This window comes from Dama dama, chromosome 1 (genome assembly GCF_033118175.1).
Source record: "Dama dama isolate Ldn47 chromosome 1, ASM3311817v1, whole genome shotgun sequence".
Classification (NCBI taxonomy): Eukaryota; Metazoa; Chordata; class Mammalia; order Artiodactyla; family Cervidae; genus Dama; species Dama dama.
Genome location: NC_083681.1, coordinates 18,326,093 through 18,347,147, shown reverse-complemented (window position 1 = coordinate 18,347,147; position 21,055 = coordinate 18,326,093). Strand labels below are relative to the sequence as shown.

General features: G+C 38.5%; 1 protein-coding gene across 4 annotated transcripts in view; it reads left to right on the top strand.

Annotated features, from left to right (window-relative positions):
* The window catches only part of ALKBH8 (alkB homolog 8, tRNA methyltransferase), a 123,725-nt gene that overhangs the window by 9,326 nt on the left and 93,344 nt on the right, over positions 1-21,055 (top strand). For all 4 annotated transcript variants that reach the window (XM_061144037.1, XM_061144019.1, XM_061144027.1 and 1 more), the window contains one exon: positions 3,094-3,331. In XM_061144037.1, the coding sequence (XP_061000020.1) occupies positions 3,094-3,331 (238 nt within the window). The remainder of the gene's footprint in view (positions 1-3,093; positions 3,332-21,055) is intronic.

Sequence of the window (21,055 nt, the reverse complement as noted above, 5' to 3'; positions counted from 1 at the left end):
ATAGTGGGTTGCCGTTTCCTTCTCCAGGGCATCTTCCCCACCCAGGGATCAAACATGCTTTTCCTGCACTGTGGGTGGATTCTTTACCACTGAGCCACCATACATATAAAGTATTGGCTGCCCCATAACAGAGCAGAGCTTTGCTTATTATCCAATTTTATAATAATTTCTTTTGCATTATTTTAAAACAAGGTTCTGGACATGAACCTTCCCATTTTATGCATATGAAACTGATACATTATGTTCTAAACTCCAACTTCATATAAATCAGGTGTTGGCAGACTACTGTCTTCAGCTTAAATCTGACTTGTTAGCTAAGAATGAGTTTGACATTTTAAGGGTTGTTAGAAAATTATAACTGAATAGAGACTTAGTAGATGCTGAAGAGATCAAGAAGAGATGGAAAGAATACTCGAAAGAACTGTACAAAAAAGATCTTGATGAACTGGATAAGTATGATAGTGTGGTAAGTTATCCAGACCCCAGAGGCAGACATTCTGGAGTGTGAAGTCAAGTGGGCCTTACTTAGGAAGCACTGCTGTTAATAAAGCTAGTGGATGTGATGGAATTCTAGTAGCTGTTCAGAATCATAAAGGATAATGCTATCAAAGTGCTGCACTCAATATATCAGCAAATCAGGAAGACCCAGCAGTGGCCACGGGACTGGAAAAGGTCAATCTTCATTCCAGTTCCCAGGAAGGGTAGTACTAAAGAATGTTCAAACCATCAGATAGTTGTACTCATCTCCCATGCTAGTAAGGTCATGCTTAAAATCTTGCATGCTGGACTTCAGCAATATGCGAACCAAGAACTTCCAGACATCCAAGTTGGGTTTAGAAAGGGCAGAGTAACCAGAGATCAAATTGCCAACACTTGCCTAATCATAGAGAAAGCAGGAGAATCCCAGAAAAACATCTACCTCTGTTTCATCAACTATGCTAAAGCCTTTGACTATGTGGATCATAACAAATTTTGGAAAGCTCTCAAAGAAATGGGAATACCAGACCATCTAACCTGTCTCCTGAGAAACCTTTATGTGGGTCATGAAGCAACAGTTAGAACCCTGTACAGAACAACTGATTGGTTCAGGATTAAGAAAGGAGTATGACAGGGCTGTCTGCTGTCACCTTGTTTATTTAACCTATATGTTGAGCACATTATGTGAAATGTCAGCCTGGATGAGTTACAAGCTGGAATCAAGATAGGTGGGAGAAACATCGACAACCTCAGTTATGCAGATGAAACCACTCTGATGGCAGAAAGTGAAGAGGAACTAAAGAACCTCTTGATGAAGGTGAAGGAGGAGAGTGAAATAGCTGGCTTAAAACTAAATATTAATAAAATTAAGATCATGGCATCCTACCCTAATACTTCATGGCAAATAGAAGAGGAAAGGGTGGAAGTAGTGACAGATTTCCTTCTCTTGGATTCTAAAATCACTGCAGATGGTGACTGCAGCCGTGATATCAGAAGATTATTGCTTCTTAGCAGGAAAACTTATGACAAACCTAGACAGTGTGTTGAAAAGCAGACACATTTCTCTGCCAACAAAAGCTCTGTATAGTCAAGGCTATTGTCTCCCCAGTGGTTGTGTACGGTAGTGAGAGCTGGACTGTAAAGAAGGCAGAAAGTCAAAGCCTTCGAACTGTGAGACTCCTGAAAGTCCCTTGGACAGCAAGGAGATCAAACCAGTTAATCTTAAGGGAAATCAACCCTGAATACACTTTGGAAGGACTGATGCTGAAGCTGAAGCTTCAGTATTTTGGTCACCTGATGTGAACAGCTGACTCATTGGAAAAGTCCCTGATGCTGGGAAAAGATTGAGGGCAGACAGAGAAGAGGGCATTAGAGAATGAGACTGCTGAATGGTATCACCGATGCAGTGGACATGAGCTTGGGCAGACTTCAGGAGATGATGAGGGACAGAGAGACTGAGTGTGCTGCAGTACTTGGACACAGCTGGGCAATTGAACAACAACAACGAAAAATAATAAATGGGACTATGTGACAGAAGCTTATATGATCTGTGAAACCTAGAATATTTACTGCCTGTCATTTTTTGGAAAAGCTTTGCCAGTATCTGGTGTAAATGATGAAACTGATGCCGGTAGGCCATTAGTTGTTTACTTTTGTTATGCTTCAGAATTTACAGATCTTAACATGGTGAAGAATGTTTTTAAGTACAGAGACTATAAGGCTTCAAGCATCAGAATAAAAATAGGAGACCTCTCACCACCAAATTCCTTGAGTAAAGTTGAACAGGATTGCAAATGACAGGAAGTAAGCATGATATTTTCAAAGAAAAAAAATTAATTGCAAAATAACTGGACAATCCAGATACAGGAAACTTTTCCTATTTTATATTCAATAGAAGTTGTAATTGTTTTTTTTTTTTTTTTTTTTTTTTTCCTTTGAGCCAGTACCTTTACCTTTCGTTTTTGGTTATATAAAAAAGTATAGATTCTGGAAACTGACAGAAGTAAATTTGAAACTCAGCTCCAGCTAATTACTACCTTAACTTCATTTTCTGATTTTTAGTTTCTTTCTATATGAAGTGGGGCTAATATTACCCACTTTGTAGGATTATTGTGAGGGCTTCTCAGATGGCGCTAGTGGTAAATCCACCTGCCAGTGAAGGAGTTGCAGGGATGCAGGTTCAACCCCTGGGTTGGGAAGATCCCCTGGAGTAGGTAGGAAATAGCAAACTGCTCCAGTATTCTTGCCTGGAAAACTCCATGGACAGAAGAGCTTGGTGGGCTACAGTCTATGGGGCCACAAAGAGTTGGATGCAACTGAGTACACACAGGATTGTTGTGAGGATTGTTTTAATGAAGACTGAGTATAAAATCATATAGCATGGTGTCTAGCCAAAAAGCAAGATCTATGTAAATCCTTGTTTCTTCTCCTACCTCTTCTTTCTGTTTCATTATGTTAAATTTGTGAACAGTGAAAGTTATCTTTTAATTTGTGTTTATGGTCACTAAAAGGCTATTTAAAAATCAGTATCATTACAATATTTTATTTTAAAATGTTATTTAAAAATAACAGATTGATAACAACTGCTCATATTACTTTATTTTTTTGTCTTTTTAGAGCCTTATTGTTGCCAATGGTGGTTTGGGTAATCAAGTGAGTAGGAACCAACTGCTCCCGGTTTTAGAGAAATGTGGATTGGTGGATGCTCTTTTAATGCCACCTAACAAACCCTACTCATACGTAAGATACAAAACTGTAGAAGAATCCAAGAAAGCCTATGATACTCTCAATGGCAGAGAAATAGTGGATGATTTAGGACAAAAGATCATCCTGTATTTGAATTTTGTGGAAAAAGGTATATCACACAGGTATCTTTTTAAAAATGGTTTTTGCTTTGTGTGAGTTTTCTTTCATATCTAAGTCGAAAGTTTCATTTATTGTGAAACAAAATAGGACACCCCCCTTCCCACCCCCACCCCCCCCCCCCCGCCTTTTTTAACATTCTTTAAGTGCCTAGTATTGTATAGGCATGGGACTAGTAGTGGAAGGGAGATGATTTAGATACAGCTTATTATTTCTAAGAAGCTGGTCCCACCAACCTAACAATATCTTTTTTATATATGTTATTTATTTTGGAACCCTGCTGTCTAATTGTGTTTTTCAGTATTTATTGTTAAGGGTTCAGATTTATTTTACAGTGTCTACCCAGAAACTTTCAATTAATCACTTAGGAATTAATTGTGATCCAAATGATTGTGTGCTAAGGTTCACAATTATGGAGGAACAGCTTTAGCCACCAAAGATGCCTGAAGCTTTATAGTGGTGATAGTCAGTTCAACTTTCTGTGTTGGTAGAAATATGTTCATATTTTATATCTGTGTTGTCCAGCATGATTCTGTGGATTTTAAATTTTGATTTTATTTAAATAAATTCAGTTAACTAATTTAAATAAAAGTTTGACAGACTGATTTACAAAATTGCTGTAGGGGTTATTCCATCTTTTCACCACTGACCCATGGAAATGAGATATATTGAGATGAACTCTGATGTTTAAACATCTAATCTCCTTCTATTATATTCATTTGCTGCCTGTTTAGGCAATTAAACAGTTTTGTCTAGATATGCTGTAGGTAAGTAAGTGAGTATATGTCAAAATTATGTTTTTTAAAATAAGACTCAAAGGAAACCTTAAATAACTCCTTTAAAGATATGTTCTGTAAGTTATAATTCTTATGTCTGTATGTACATAATTCTTATGTCTGTATGTACTTAATTTTAAATCTGACTTAAGCTTTCAGATTTTGCAAAGCAGATTGTTTTTATATTTTGTTTTTGTGGTCAGTTTTTAAAAATTATATGGTTTAAGAATAAATCTTAATCAAAGAATATTATCATTGGGTTTTCCTCCAGCATGTTGAAAAATGGAAGAAATTGCATGAAATGAATTTTGGAATGGTTTTTATTTGAAATCCTGTATTAGATCCAGAGGTTTTCTTTTTTTTTTTTTTAATTGAAGTATAGTTGACTTACAATGTTGTGTTGGTTTCTGGTATATAGTGAGGTGATTCAGTTATATATATATGTGATATATTTTACACTGTGGTTTACTATGGGATATTGAATATAGTTTCTGGTGCTACACAGTAGGACCTTGTTGTTTATCCATTTTATATGCAGTAGTTTGCATCTGCTAACCCCAAACTCACAAACCATGCCTCTCCTACTTTCCTGCCCTTGGCAAGCAACCAAAAATCTGCTGTCTATATCTGTAAGTCTGTTTCTGTTTTGTAGATAAGATCATATGTGTCATATTTTAGACTCCACATATAACTGATATCATATGGTATTTGTCTCTCTCTTTCTCACTTACCTTAGTATGATAATCTCTGTGTTGATCCATGTTGCTACAGATGGCATTCTTTCATTTTTTATGGCTGAGTAGTATTCCATTTGATATGTGTGTGTGTGTGTGTGTGTGTGTGTACACATCTTTATCCATTCATCTGTCGATGGGCATTTATGTTTCTTCCATGTCTTGGCTGTTGTAAATAATGCTGCTGGGAACATTGGTGTATGTGTATCTTTTTGAATTATAGTTTTGTCCAGATGTATGCCCAGTAGTGGAATTGCTGGGTCATATAGCAACTCTAGATTTTTGAGAAACCACCATACTGTTATTTTTAAGGAATCTCCATGTGTTCCCTTTTTCTATTGCTTGACCATGGAAGCAAAAATGAATATTTAAATTTTATATTAAGTATTTAGAATCTGATTGGTTTATGGAGAGGCATACTGTAGATATGAGAAACCTTTCTTAGATTTAAAAAGTGGCCTGATCGTGTTCAAACAAAATACTTAAGTAAATACTGTTATATTTGCTATTGGTAATTGCAGTGGATAAAATGTACCATGATTTTTATCTTAGCCTTAATTTTTATATTCTTAATATGTTGTGTCCTGGGCTCTCTTTGGCAGCACACATACTGATATGTTGTATGCCTTTCAACATTATTATTTCTAAAAATGAGGCTTAGAGTGTCGATTAAAAAAAAACCAGTCACAACCTAGAAATTGAGAGTTATGTTTTATTTGGTGGGAATGTTTAGGACTTCAAGCCCAGGAGACAGCATCTCAAGTAGTCCTGAGAAACTGCTTTGAGGCAATGGGGGAGGCAGTTAAGTTATGAAGAAGTTTGCAGTACAGTGGGGCAAGTAGTCTGAATGTCAAAGATTACTGCTAATTAGGGAAAATCATATATCTCAAGTTAAGGAATTTAATACTTTTCTAAGTTTAGAAAGATGCAAGTATCTGGGTATACTGAAATAATTTCTTCCATGTGTACCTCACCTGTGTGGGTCCAGAATCCTATTTCTTAACTTTTAAAAATAAATTAACTATTTTATTTTAATTGAAGGATAATTACTTTACAGTATTGTGATGGTTTTTGTTATACATCGACATGAGTCAGCCACAGGTGCACATGTGTCCACCCATCCTGAACCCCCCGCCCATCTCCCTCCCCACCCTATCCCTCTGGGTTGTCCTAGAGCACTGACTTTGGGTGCCGTGCTTCATGCATCGAACTTGCACTGGTCATCTATTTTACATATGGTAATATACATGTTTCAGTGCTATTTTTTCAAATTATCCCACTTTCACCTTCTCCCACAGAGCCAAAAATTCTGTTCTTTACATCTGTGTCTCTTTTGCTGCCTTTCATATAGGATCGTCATTACCATCTTTGTAAATTCCATATATATGTGTTATTATACTGTATTGGTATTTCTCTTTCTCACTTACTTCACTCTGTATGATAGATTCCAGTTTATCTACCTCATTAGAACTGACTCAAATGTGTTCCCTTTTATAGTTGAGTAATATTCCATCTTGTATATGTACCACAACTTCCTTAACCATGCATCTGCCAATGGACATCTTGGTTGCTTTCATGTCCTACCTGTTGTAAATAGTGCTGCAATGAATATTGGGGTACATGTGTCTCTTTCATTTCTGGTTTCCTTGGTGTGTATGCCCAGGAGTGGGATTGCTGGGTCATATGCAGTTCTATTTCCAGTTTTTTAAGGAATCTCCATGTGGTTCTCCATAGTGGCTGTACCAGTGTGCATTCCCACTAACAGTGTAAGAGGGTTCTCTTTACTTCACACCCTCTCCAACATTTATTGTTTGTAGACATTTTGGTGGTGGCCATTCTGACTGGCATGAGATGATACCTCATCATGGTTTTGATTTGCATTTTTCTAGTAATGAGTGATGTTGAGCATCTTTTCATGTGTTTACTAGCCATCTGTATGTCTTCTTTGGAGAAATGTCTGTTTAGTTCTTTGGCCATTTTTTGGTTGGGTTATTTTTCTGGTATTGAGTTGCATGGGCTGCTTATATATTTTGGAGATTAATTCTTTGTCAGTTGTTGCATTTGCTGTTATTTTCTTTTATTCTGAAGGCTGCCTTTTCACATTGCTTATAGTTTCCTTCATTTGCAAAAGCTTTAAAGTTTAACTAGGTTCCATTTGTTTATTTTTGTTTTTATTTCCATTACTCTGGGAGGTGGGTCATAGAGGATCTTCCTGTGGTTTAAGTGTTCTATGTTTTTCTCTAAAAGTTTTGTAGTTTCTGGTGTTACATTTATATCTTTAATCCATTTTGAAGTTATTTTTGTGTATGGTGTTAGAAGGTGTTCTAGTTTCATTCTTTTACACATGGTTGACCAGTTTTCCCAGCACCACTTGCTAGAGAGACTGTTTTTTCTCAATTGTATGTTTTTGCCTCCTTTGTCAAAAATATAAGGTGTTCAGAGGTGCATGGATGTATCTCTGGGCTTTCTATTTTGTTCCATTGATCTATATTTCTGTCTTTGTGCCCATACCATACTGTGTTGATGACTGTAGCTTTGTAATATAGTCTGAATTCAGGCAGGTTGATTCCTCCAGTTCATTCTTCTTTCTCAACATTGCTTTGGCTATTCGAGGTTTTTTATGTTTTCATGCAAATTGTGAAATTATTTGTTCTAGTTCTGTTAAAAATACCATTGGTAACTTTATAGGAATTGCATTGAATCTATAGATTGCTTTGGGTAGTGTACTCATTTTCACTACATTGATTCTTTCAATCCACAAACATGGTATATTTCTCCATCTATTTGTCATCTTTGATTTCTTTCATCATTGTTTTATAGTTTTCTATATATAGGTCTTTTGTTTCTTTAGGTAAATTTATTCCTAAGTATTTTATTCTTTTCATTGCAATGGTGAATGGGATTGTTTCCTTAATTTCTCTTTCTGTTTTTTCATTGTTAGTGTATAGGAATTCAAGTGATTTCTGTGTATTAATTTTATATCCTGCAACTTTACTATATTCATTGATTAGCTCTAGTAATTTTCTGGTGGTATCTTTAGGGTTTTCTATATAAAGGATCATGTCATCTACAAACAGTGAGAGTTCTACTTCTTTTCCAATTTGGATTCCTTTTATTTCTTCTTCTTCTCTGATTGCTGAGGCTAGGCCTTCCAAAACTATGTTGGAAAGTAGTTGTGAGAGTTGGCATCGTTTTTTCCTCATTTTAGAGAAAATCCTTTCAGTTTTTCACCATTGAGGATAATGTTTGCTGTGGGTTTGTTGTATGTGACTTTCATCATGTTGAGGTATGTTCCTTCTATTCCTGCTTTCTGGAGAGGTTTTTTTTTTTTTTTTTTTTTTTTTTTAATAATATCATAAATGGGTTTCTCTACATCTATTGAAATAATCAGATGGTTTTTATCTTTCATTTTGTTAATGTGGTGTATCACATTGATTGATTTGTAATATTGAAGAATCCTTGCATCCCTGGAACAAAGCCCACTTGGTCATGATGTATGATCTTTTTAATATGTTGGTGGATTCTGTTTGGTAGAGTTTTGTTAAGGATTTTGCATCTATGTTCATCAGTGATATTGGCTTGTAGTTTTCTTTCTTTCTTTCTTTCTTTTTTTGTGGCATCTTTGTCTGGTTTTGGTATTAGGGTGATGGTGGTCTCATAGAATGAGTTTGGGAGTTTACCTTCCTCTGCAATATTCTGGAAGAGTTTGAGTAGGATAGGTGTTAGCTCTTTACATTTTTGGTAGAATTCACCTGTGAAGCCATTTGGTCCTGGGCTTTTGTTTGTTGGAAGATTTTTGATTACATTTTCTATTTCCATGCTTGTAATTGGTCTGTTCATATTTTCTATTTCTTCCTGGTTCAGTTTTGGAAGGTTATACTTTTCTAAGAATTTGTCCATTTCTTCCAAGTTGTCCGTTTTATTCACATATAATTGCTTGTAGTAGTCTCTCATGATCGCTTGTATTTCTGTGTTGTCTGTTGTGATATCTCCATTTTTATTTCTAATTTTGTTGATTTGATTCTTCTTCCTTTTTTCATTGATGAGTCTGTCTAATGGTTTGTCAATTTTGTTTATCTTCTCAAAGAACCAGCTTTTAGTTTTGTTTATCTTTGCTATAGTCCTCTTCATTTCTTTTTCATTTATTTCTGCTCTGATTTTTATGATTTCTTTCCTTCTACTAACTTTGGGTTTTTTTTTTTTTTGTTGTTGTTGTTGTTGTTCTTTTCTAGTTGCTTATGTGTAAAGTTAGTTTGTTTATTTGATGTTTCTCCTTTTTCTTGATGTAGATTTGTATTGCTATGAACCTCCCTCTTAGCATTGCTTTTATTGAATGCCATAGGTTTTGGATTGTTGTGTTTTCATTATCATTTGTTCTATGCATATTTTGATTTCCTTTTTGACTTCTTCCATGATCTGTTGGTTATTCAGAAGTATGTTGTTTAGCTTCCGTATGTTTGTGTTTTTTATAGTTGTTTTTTTTTTCCTGTAGTTATTATCTAATGTTACTGCATTGTGATCAGAAAAAATGCTTGAAATGATTTCATTTTTTAAAAATTTACCAAGGCTAGATTTTAGGTCTAGGATATGATCTATCCTGGAGAATGTTCCGTGTGCACTTGAGAAAAAGGCAAAATCCATTGTTTTGGGGTGAAATGCCTTGTAGATATCAATTAGGTCTAACTGGTCCATTGCATAGTTTGAAGCTTGTGTTTCCTTGTTAATTTTCTGTTTGGCTGATCTATCCATAGGTGTAAGTGGGGTATTAAATTCCCCTACTATTATTGTGTTACTGTTAATTTACCCTTTCATACTTGTTAGCATTTGCCTTACATTATTGTTGTGCTCCTATGTTCAGTGCATATATATTTATAATTGTTATATCTTTTTCTTAGATTGATCCCTTGATCATTATGTAGTGTCCTTTGTCTCTTATGGTTTTTATTTCAAAGTCTGTTTTATCTAATATGAGTATTGCTACTCCTGCTTTCTTTTGGTCTCCATTTGCATGAAATATCATCTTCCAGCCTCTCACTTTCAATCTGTATGTGTCCCTAGGTTTGATGTGGGTCTCTTGTAGACAGTACATATAGAGGTTTTGTATCCATTTGGCCAGTCTTTGTCTCTTGGTTGGAGCATTTAATCCGTTTGTGTATAAGGTAAATTATTGATAAGTATGATCCCATTACCATTTACTTTGTTATTTTGGGTTCGTTTTTATAAACCTTTTCTGTGTTTTCTGTCTAGAGAAGATCCTTTAGCATTTGTTGAAGAGCTGGTTTGGTGGTGCTGAATTCTCTGAGCTTTTGCTTGTCTGTAAAGCTTTTGAATTCTCCTTCATATCTGAATGAGATCCTTGCTGGGTAGAGTAATCTTGGTTGTAGGTTTTTCTCTTTCATCACCTTAAGTATGCCCTGCCATTCCCTTCCAATGGGAAGAGTTTCTTTTGAAAGATCAGTTGTTATCCTTATGGGGATCCCCTTGTATATGATTTATTGCTTTTCCCTTGCTGCTTTTAATATTTTCTCTTTGTGTGTAATTTCTGTTAGTTTGATTAATATGTGTCTTGGGGTGTTTTGCCTTGGGTTCATCCTGTTTGGGATTCTCTGGGTTTCTTGGACTTGGTTGGCTATTTCCTTCCCCATTTTAGGGAAGTTTTCAACCATTATCTCCTCAAGTATTTTCTCATGCCCTTTCTTTTTGTCTTCTTCTTCCGGGACATGTATGATTTAACTGTTGGGGCGTTTAACATTGTCCCAGTGGTCTCTGAGGTCGTCCTCATTTCTTTTTTATTGCTTTTTCTTTTTCCCTCTCTTCTTAATTTATTTCCACCATTCTATCTTCCACCTCGCTTTTCCTCTCTTCGTCTCCGTTTTTCTACTGTTGGTTTCCTCCAGAGTGTTTTTAATCGCAGTTATTGTGTTGTTCATTATTGATTGACTCTTCTTTGTTTCTTCTAGGTTCCTGTTAAACATTTCTTGCATCTTCTCGATCCCTGTCTATAGTCTATTTACCTGTAACTCCATTTTGTTTACAAAATTTTGGATCATCTGTAGTATAATTATTCTGAATTCTTTTTCAGATAGACTCCCTATTTACCTCTTTTGTGTTTGGTTTGGTAGGTTTTTATCATGTTTCTTCACTTGCTGGAGATTTCTCTGTGTTTTCATTTTGCTTAGCTTGCTATGTTTGGGGTGCCCTTTCTGCAGGCTGGAAGGTTGTGGTTCCTCTTAATTGTAGTCTGCTCACAGTGGGTGGGGTTGGACCAGTAGCTTGTCAAGGTTTCTTGGGTGGGGGAACCTGTGTCAGTGTTCTGGTGGTTTGAGCTGGATCTCTCCTCTCCAGAGTGCAATGAGATGTCCAGTAGTAGTTTTGGATTATCTGTGGGTTTGGTATGGCTTCGGGCCGCCCATCTTTTAATGTTCAGGGTTGTGTTCCTGTTTTGCTGGAGAATTAGTGTGGTGTCTTGAACTGAAACTTGCTGACTTTTGGTGGAGTTTGGTTTCAGTGTAGGTATGGAGTCTTTTGGGTGGGCTCTTGTCTATTAATGTTCCCTGAGTCAGGAATTCTCTGATGTTCTAAAGTTCTGGAGTTGAGCCTCCTGCCTCTGGGTTTTGTTCCCAGTCTTAATGTAGCCTCACGACTTCTCCATCCATACAGCGTAGAAGATAAAACCCCCAGGTTAATAGTGAAACAACTCTGAACAGCCAGAAACACACAAGAGAGTTTCACAGAGTTGTAGAGAGAAGAGAAGAGGGAGGAGGGAGATAGAGGTGACCAGGAGGAGAAAAGGGAAGAGACAAAAGTGGAGAGAGCAGTCAAGCCAGTAATAAAATCCCTAAGTCCTCTCCACAGCTAGGAACACCCAGAGAAATTCACAGTTATATAGAGAAGAGAAGAAGGAGGAGGGTGATAGAGGTGACCAGGAGGAGAAAAAGGAAGAGTCAAAAGGGGAGAGAGTTGTCAAGCCAGTAATCAAATCCCTAAGTGCTCTCCACAGCCAGGAACACCCAGAGTGATTTACAGTTATATACAGAAGAGGGAGGATGCAAATAGAGGTGACCAGGAGGAGAAAAGTGAGAGTCAAAAGGGGAGAGGGCTATCAAGCCAGTAATCAAATCCCTAAGTGAAAATGGATATTGAAGATTAGATTCTTAAAGATAGAAAATTAATAATAAATATCAAAAAGCCAAGATTAAAAACTTAGAGGTTAAACTCCCAAAGATCCAATATAAAAAATACAAAATTGATCACAAAAATTAAAAAGATATGTATGGAATTTGTTTTTTAAAAAAATAGTTTCTTTCCTTCTTTCTCTTTTTTAAGAAAGGTGACAGTAGGCTATAAAAATGAGAGTTAAAGGAGTAATAAAGAATTCAAATTTTCAAAAATTGGAAAGTGATAATAGTAAAAATATATGTAGGGATTTTTATGGAGCTGTTGGGGCAATGTGGGGTCAGTTCTGTGTCAGATTGTGCCTTGTTCTGGCTTGTACTTGACCTCAAGGTCTATGGCTGCCCCCAAAATACACAGTATCAGCATTAACTTCAGGGTTTTAATTTGTTGCACCTGTCACTTCCAGGGTGGTTACCCCTTCTTTGTTTATTTTGGCTTCCTCTGTTTGCAAGTCTCTTGAGTGTCTTAATTTCTGCCCTGACATGAGGGAGCGAAGGTGGCCACTTATTTGGGCTCACTTGTTCAGCCGTGCTGCAGAGAGGGAGGAGCATTGCAAAGAAATACAGCGTGTTTGGGCAGTGCTCGCATCAGTGGACCACCCTGGGTTTGCCACAGCCCACGGCGGTGTGTGCTTTCCAGGTCCACACTGCTCAGGCTCCAGGGTGCTCCGTGAGGGTCCTGTCCCAAGTGGACCCTGTGTTTCGTGCACTTCCCAGGTCTAAGCCGCTCAGGTTCTTGGGTGCCTCACAAGGGCACAGGCCCAGAGGGACTGTGTTCAGTGCTCATCCCAGGTCCAAGCCGCTCAGGCGACCAGTGCTTGGCGAGCACACGGTCCCAGGTGGGCCGTGCATCTTATCCACCTCCCTGGTCCCTGCTGCTTGGTTTCCTGTGTGTGCCACTAGTGCCTAGCCCCAGGTGTCCCGTGTGTCTCCTCTGGGAAGCTGATCTCAGGCTGTGACACTCCTGGTGGATGTGAACCTTCCAGGATCCCAGGAAGACGTGGTTAGCTGGCAGCCTGTTACAGCTTGGTGGAAGATGCAGTCTCTTGGGCCAACGTTACAGCGGCCCCTTGCCTTGCAACTCTGGCTGTTGCACACCTGCCTCTCTGCCTCCGGGGAGGGAGGGCCCTAAATAGCAGCTAGCTTCCTCTCCTTTGGTATTTGCTAGGATGCAGTCTTTTGTTCTGTGAGCACACCAGGGTTACCATGTGGCATTTGGAGCCTTTTGTAGGAAACATCCTTTTTTTTTTTTTTTTTCCCATCTCTCTGGTGATCCCATAGTTTGGGTTGCTATGTCTCCAGCTGGAGAAGCTAAATCTTGGCAAGGTCAACTGTGCATCATCACTTTCACTTTTCACTTTCATGCATTGGAGAAGGAAATGGCAACCCACTCCAGTGTTCTTGCCTGGAGAATCCCAGGGACAGGGAGCCTGGTGGGCTGTTGTCTATGGGGTCTCACAGAGTTGGACATGGTGACTTAGCAGCAGCAGCAGCAGGCAGAGTGAAAAACATAAATGTTTTATCTTTGTTTACAAAGGCATTCTTTATCAACTTGTAGGTCACAGCATAAAAAAAAAAGTTCACTGGAAAACAGATTGAAGTTAGTATGTTCTAAAGTCAAAGTTATAAATCACATTTATCAGTTCATTTAGTCCCATATAATTGATTACTTTTGATCTATATGAAGTAAGCAGGTTTTCCATTACAGTTTGTAATTTGTTATGCAATTTAGTAGCATTAAGCCTATCAGAAACACATTTGTTTAAAAGTTCTTTCTATGTCTTCTTGAAAATCTTTATTGTGTAAAAGCAGTGTAAAATTATGATAGTCTGTAAAGGACAAAACTTAAAATAGCATGGTTATAGAGTTGAGTACATGTAATTAGGAAACTTGGATATTTCTGCAACATGTAACATGTTAGTATAATCACTACAATTATGACTGATAACATTATATCAGGACATACCAGATGTTAGGGATTTCATATAAATTTTGGAATATCTGTATTAATGATATTTATCCATACATTACAACCTAAAGTTCACCTTCAATCACTTGACAATGTTTTTGAGTTGGGGCTTTGCTGGTGGCTCAGATAGTAAAGAATCTGCATAAAATGTGGGAGATCTGGGTTCAGTCCCTGGGTCAGGAAGATAAAAATAGCAAATAGACTTAGTTTAACATTCATCTCTGAGATGCCTCAAAGATGCTTCTTCAAAACATCCATCCCAGAGTTAGCTGGAGACTAAAAGAACTTTAGTTAGACTTTTATATTGGGAAGTTTGTTAGAAATATCATAAAGGTTTTAAAGCACAACAGGATCATAGGTCACTAAAGCAATACCTATTCATTTAACCAAAGTCACAAAAACTATTAAAAAAATAAATATAGATCATTTAAGGGCACAGAAGCTCACACAATCTATTATAAAAAGGACACTTTTAACAGAAATTAAATTCCAGTCCTGTACTAGCTCACTTAAAGTCCATTTACTCGACAACTTCAATCTAAATTTGGTTAATCCTGACTGTGTATAGAACTTTTTCCTCAGGGTTCATTTCCATAATCTCTCATCACTTTCTGTATCCATCCTGTGCCTCATTTCCCATCCAAATAAAATTAACCAGCTCATACTTTTTTTTTTCAATAAAATGTAATTCCATTTCTCATACCTTCTTTACTGAAATCATACATTCTACTTCTTATTGTATACTGAAATGTTACTGTGTTATTCTTATTCACTTTAACTACATGTTTAAATTAGAATCCTCAACTCTTAAAGCCTTAATTTTTAGTAAAGCTAAGAAGCAATTATGAATTCATTTGAATCAGTCCTCATGAGATGGCTGAAGCTGGAGCCCCTTATACAGAGTGAAGTAAGCCAGAAAGATAAAGAACATTACAGCATACTAACACATATATATGGAATTTAGAAAGATGGTAACGATAACCCTATATGCAAAACAGAAAAAGAGACACAGAAATACAGAACAGACTTTTGAACTCTGTGGGAGAATGTGAGGGTGGGATATTTCAAAAGAATAGCATGTATACTATCTATGGTGAAACAGATCACCAGCCCAGGTGGGATGCATGAGACAAGTGCTCGGGCCTGGTGCACTGGGAAGACCCAGAGGAATCGGGTGGAGAGGGAGGTGGGAGCGGGGATGAGGATGGGGAATACATGTAAATCCATGGCTGATTCATATCAATGTATGAGAAAACCCACTGAAATGTTGTGAAGTGATTGGCCTCCAACTAATAAAAAAAAAAAAAGCAGAAAAAAAAACAAAAGAAGCAATTATGAACTGTCTTTAAATTGAAAGTGAAAGTGACTCAGTCGTGTCTGACTCTTTGTGACCGACCCTATGTACTATACAGTCCATGGAATTCTCCAGGCCAGAATATTGGAGTGGGTAGCCTTTCCCTTCTCCAGGGGATCTTCCCAACCCAGGGATTAAACCCAGGTCTCCCGCATTGCAGGCGGATTCTTTACCAGTTGAGCCACAAGGGAAGCCCAAGAACACTGGAGTGGGTAGCCTATCCCTTCTCCAGCAGATCTTCCCAACCCAGGAATTGAACCAGGGTCTCCTGCATTGCAGGTGGATTCTTTACCAACTGAGCTATCAGCGAAGCAGCCTATAAATTAGTGAGCATAAACACCAATGACAACTTTTTAAAACATTTGTTTTCTTATAGAAAACATCTCAGATGATACCAAACGTTTTCGATAATATTTGCAACTACTTATAGTTTTTCTATTTGGTAATTGATGTCTCAGTATCTTTTTACCTATTTAACAAACTGTCGTCACTTAAATTTAATACAGCTCTAGAATTTAAGTTACCAAATGTCTCTCAAGATCATTTTAAGTAGATATTTCTAAAATATAATTACTTTAAAGTTTTTATACCAAAGTTCTTATTTCATTTACTTTTACTTTAAAGTTACTTCATGTCAAGTTATTTTTCTTGCAAGAGATCTAGTAAGATCTTGTTTATTGAACCTAGTTCAGTTCAGTTCAGTCGCTCAGTTGTGTCCAACTCTTTGCGACCCCAAGAATCAGAGCATCCCAGGCCTCCCTGTCCATCACAAACTCCTGGAGTTTACTCAAACTCATGTCCATTGAGTCAGTGATGCCATCCCGCCATCTCATCCTTTGTCGTCCCCTTCTCCTCCTGCCCCCAATCCCTCCCAGCATCAGGGTCTTTTCCAATGAGTCAACTCTTCGCATGAGGTGGCCAAAGTACTGGAGTTTCAGCTTCAGCATCAGTCCTTCCAATGAAAACCCAGGACTGATCTCCTTCAGAATGGACTGGTTGGATCTCCTTGCAGTCCAAGGGACTCTCAGGAGTCTTCTCCAGCACCACAGTTCAAAAGCATCAATTTTTCGGTGCTCAGCTTTCTTCACAGTCCAACTCTCACATCCATACATGACCACTGGAAAAACCATAGCCTTGACCAGACGGACCTTTGTTGGCAAAGTAATGTCTCTGCTTTTTAATATGCTACCTAGGTTGGTTATAACTTTCTTTCCAAGGAGTAAGCGTCTTTTAATTTCGTGGCTGCAGTCACCATCTGCAGTGATTTTGGAGCCCAAAAAAATAAAGTCAGCCACTGATTCCACTGTCTCCCCATCTATTTCCCATGAGGTGATGGACCAGATGCCATGATCTTAGTTTTCTGAATGTTAAGCTTTAAGTCAACTTTTTCACTGTCCTCTTTCACTTTCATCAAGAGACTTTTTAGTTCCTCTTCACTTTCTGCCATAAGGGTGGTGTCATCTGCATATCTGAGGTTATTGATATTTCTCCTGGCAATCTTGATTCCAGCTTGTGCTTCTTCCAGCCCAGCGTTTCTCATGATGTGCTCTGCATATAAGTTAAATAAGCAGGGTGACAATATACAGCCTTGACTATACTCCTTTTCCTACTTGGAACCAGTCTGTTGTCCCCTGTCCAGTTCTAACTGTTGCTTCCTGACCTGCATACAGGTTTCTCAAGAGGTAGGTCAGGTGGTCTGGTATTCCCATCTCCTTCAGAATTTTCCACAGTTTATTGTGATTCACACAGTCGAAGGCTTTGCCATAGTCGATAAAGCAGAAATAGATGTTTTTCTGGAACTCACTTGCTTTTTCCATGATCCAGCGGATATTGGCAATTTGATCTCTGGTTCCTCTGCATTTCTAAAACCAGCTTGAACATCTGGAAGTTCTCGGTTCACGTATTGCTGAAGCCTGACTTGGAGAATTTTGAGCATTACTTTACTAGCGTGTGAGATGAGTGCAATTGTGCGGTAGTTTGAGCATTCTTTGGGATTGCCTTTCTTCCGGATTGGAATGAAAACAGACCTTTTCCAGTCCTGTGGCCACTGCTGAGTTTTCCAAATTTGCTGGCATATTGAGTGCAGCACTTGCACAGCATCATCTTTCAGGGTTTGAAATAGCTCAACTGGAATTCCATCCATTAGGTTTGTTTGTAGTGATGCTTTCTAAGGCCCACTTGACTTTGCATTCCAGGATGTCTCGCTCTAGATGAGTGATCACACCATCATGATTATGTGGGTCATGAAGATCTTTTTTGTACAGTTCTTCTGTGTATTCTTGCCACCTCTTCTTAATATCTTCTGCTTCTGTTAGGTCCATAGAATTTCTGTCCTTTATTGAGCCCATCTCATTGCATGAGATGTTCCCTTGGTATCTCTAATTTTCTTGAAGAGATCTCTAGTCTTTCCCATTCTATTGTTTTCCTCTATTTCTTTGCATTGATCGCTGAGGAAGGCTTTCTTATCTCTCCTTGCTATTCTTTGGAACTCTGCATTCAAATGGGAATATCTTTCCTTTTCTCCTTTGCTTTTTGCTTCTCTTCTTTTCACAGCTATTTGTAAGGCCTCCTCAGACAACCATTTTGCCTTTTTGCATTTCTTTTCCATGGGGATGGTCTTGATCCCTGTCTCCTGTCCAATGTCACGAACCTCTGTCCATATTTCATCAGGCTCTCTGTCTATCAGATCTAGTCCCTTAAATCTATTTCTCACTTCCACTGTATAGTCATAAGGGATTTGATTTAGGTCATACCTGAATGGTCTAGTGGTTATCCCTACCTTCTTCAGTTTAAGTCTGAATTTGGCAATAAGGAGTTCATGATCTGAGCCACAGTCTGCTCCCGGTGTTGTTTTTGCTGACTGTATAGAGCTTCTCCATCTTTGGCTGCAAAGAATATAATCAATCTGATTTTGGTGTCGACCATCTGGTGATGTCCATGTGTAGAGTCTTCTCTTGTGCTGTTGGAAGAGGGTGTTTGCTATGACCAGTGCGTTCTCTTGGCAAAACTCTATCAGCCTTTGCCCTACTTCATTCCGTACTCCAAGGCCAAATTTGCCTGTTACTCCAGGTGTTTCTTGACTTCCTACTTTTGCATTCCAGTTCCCTATAATGAAAAGGACATCTTTTTTGGGTGCTAGTTCTAAAAGGTCTTTTAGGTCTTCAGAGAACTGTTCAACTTCGGCTTCTTCAGCATTACTGGTTGGGGTACAGGCTTGGATTACCGTGATGTTGAATGGTTTGCCTTGGACACGAACAGAGATCATTCTGTTGTTTTTGAGATTGCATTCAAGTACTGCATTTTGGCCTCTTTTGTTGACTATGATGGCTACTCCATTTCTTCTAAGGTATTCCTGCCCACAGTAGTAGATATAATGGTCATCTGAGTTAAATTCACCCATTCCAATCCATTTTAGTTCGCTGATTCCTAGAATGTCGACATTCACTCTTGCCATCTCCTGTTTGACCACTTCCAATTTGCCTTGATTCATGGACCTAACATTCCAGGTTCCTATGCAATATTGCTCTTTCCAGCATCGAACCTTGCTTCTATCACCAGTCCCATCCACAACTGGGTGTTGTTTTTGCTTTGGCTCCATCCCTTCATTCTTTCTGGAGTTATTTCTCCACTGATCTCCAGTAGCACATTGGGCACCTACCGACCTGGGGAGTCCCTCTTTCAGTATCCTATCATTTTGCCTTCTCATACTGTTCATGGGGTTCTCAAGGCAAGAATACTGAAGTGGTTTGCCATTCCCTTCTCCAGTGGACCACATTCTGTCAGACCTCTCCACCATGACCTCTCCACCATGACCCGACTGGCCCCACACGCATGGCTTAGTTTCACTGAGTTAGACAAGACTGTGGTCCTGTGATCAGATTGGCTAGTTTTCTGTGATTATGATTTTAGTGTGTCTGCCCTCTGATGCCCTCTTACAACACCTACTGTCTTACTTGGGTTTCTCTTACCTTGGACGTGGGGTATCTCTTCACGGCTGCTCCAGCAAAGCGCAGCCGCTGCTCCTTACCTTGACCGAGGGGTATCTCCTCATGGCTGCCCCTCCTGACCTTAACCGTGGAGTAGCTCCTCTTGGTCCTCCTGCGCCCACGCAGCAGCTCCATGGAGGTGGGGTAGCTCCTCTCGGGCGGGGCCCCTGACCTCCGGGGTGGGAACGCTCCTCTCGGCCGCCCCTCCTGGGCTGTCGCAGCCTGGCGCTCTCGGTCTAGGTTAGGTACAATAATCTTAACATGTCTTAATTAGATCAATAATCTTAAACATCAATATCAGATATCAACTTAATAGTGAATATTTCCCAGTTCACATGAATCTGAAAGTCGTCTTCACCATTTTAAATGTAGTGCTTTTTATTAAAATTAAATAGAATTCTTTATAAACTTAATTTTGATAGTACTTTCTAGAAGTAGAGATATCTCATATGTATAATGTGTACACAGACATAAACAGGCAAACTGGAGATCTCATGGCTTTACTAAAAGCTTAGATATGAACCACATATTACAATATAAACTTAGTAGTTTACAAACAGAATACATTAAGATTGCTTGCTCAGATGACTAAGGCTTGTGATCTGTAAGTTTGCCTAAGGTAGCATTTCCAGTGGTTTGAATTTTAAAACTGCCATTTTTTCCCCTTTGTTTTAGGTTTTGTGTGCTTGAGTTAATTGGGCTCAGTCTCAGGTCCTTATGGTCTGTATTCACATTCTGATTTTAGAGATTTGGAAGAGAAAGACAGTTGTTTTTAGCTCCGAGGAGAACAGTTCTGTCACCTAAAGTTACTGACATCAGTGACAAGATTTTAACTGAACTGAAATGTATTTTATAAAGTTTTGTGTTCTGTAATTTTAGAATTTAATTTATCTTGCCTTTAAAGGTTTGTATAAAACATTCAGCAAAGACAATTCTGAGTTTATGAATTAAACCAAAGCAAAATCACTAGTTTTATTTTTATTACCCCTTGCATGTTAGTTCACAGTTTTTGCTTATTTGTATGGCTCAGGCAAGTGCTGGTTAGTACATTCAGTTAGTATGTTCTTAGTGGCCATCTATTTGCCTTGTCTTATAATACCACGCAGGGGAATTATGCCCCAATGGAACATGCCCATTTCACAATTTAATTAAGCAAAAGAGATGTGACCATCTTGTATAAAGAAACTAAAGCCCTTTGTTTAAGGTTTTACCAAGCCAGCTTTTAACTTTAACTGTGTTTGCAGTGAAGAGCCCGCTCAATTTCCAGGGTGAGATTTTCTCCAATTTCCGATCAAGTAAACATTTGTAAGTTTTGTAACATACATTTGCCCAGCTAGGGTACTGGAACTCTGTCCTTCCTTTTTCTTTTACTTTGAAACCTTTGTTTCCCATTTTGAAGTCAGTTTGTCAAGATACAATTGCTAATGAGGATCATGTGGCAGACCAGCGTGTGCTGCTTGAAGGCTTACTCTTCTGGTTTTGCCTCAGAGTTGTTTCAGCCCCCTCGTATGTGCCTTGGGTATCCCAGTGAAGTATAAGACTTCCACAAGTGCTCAGATTGTGGAATGGCCAATTCTTAGGCACGTCCCTAGTTGAGCAGATTGTTAATTATGTGAGTGGGTTTCCGTGTAGGTGCAGCCTCGTGGTGTGAGGTCTGCTTCTACCACTCCTGCAAGTTTCTCTCACCTGAGAAAACCATTGCTGGCTGGAAGGAAGAGTCCC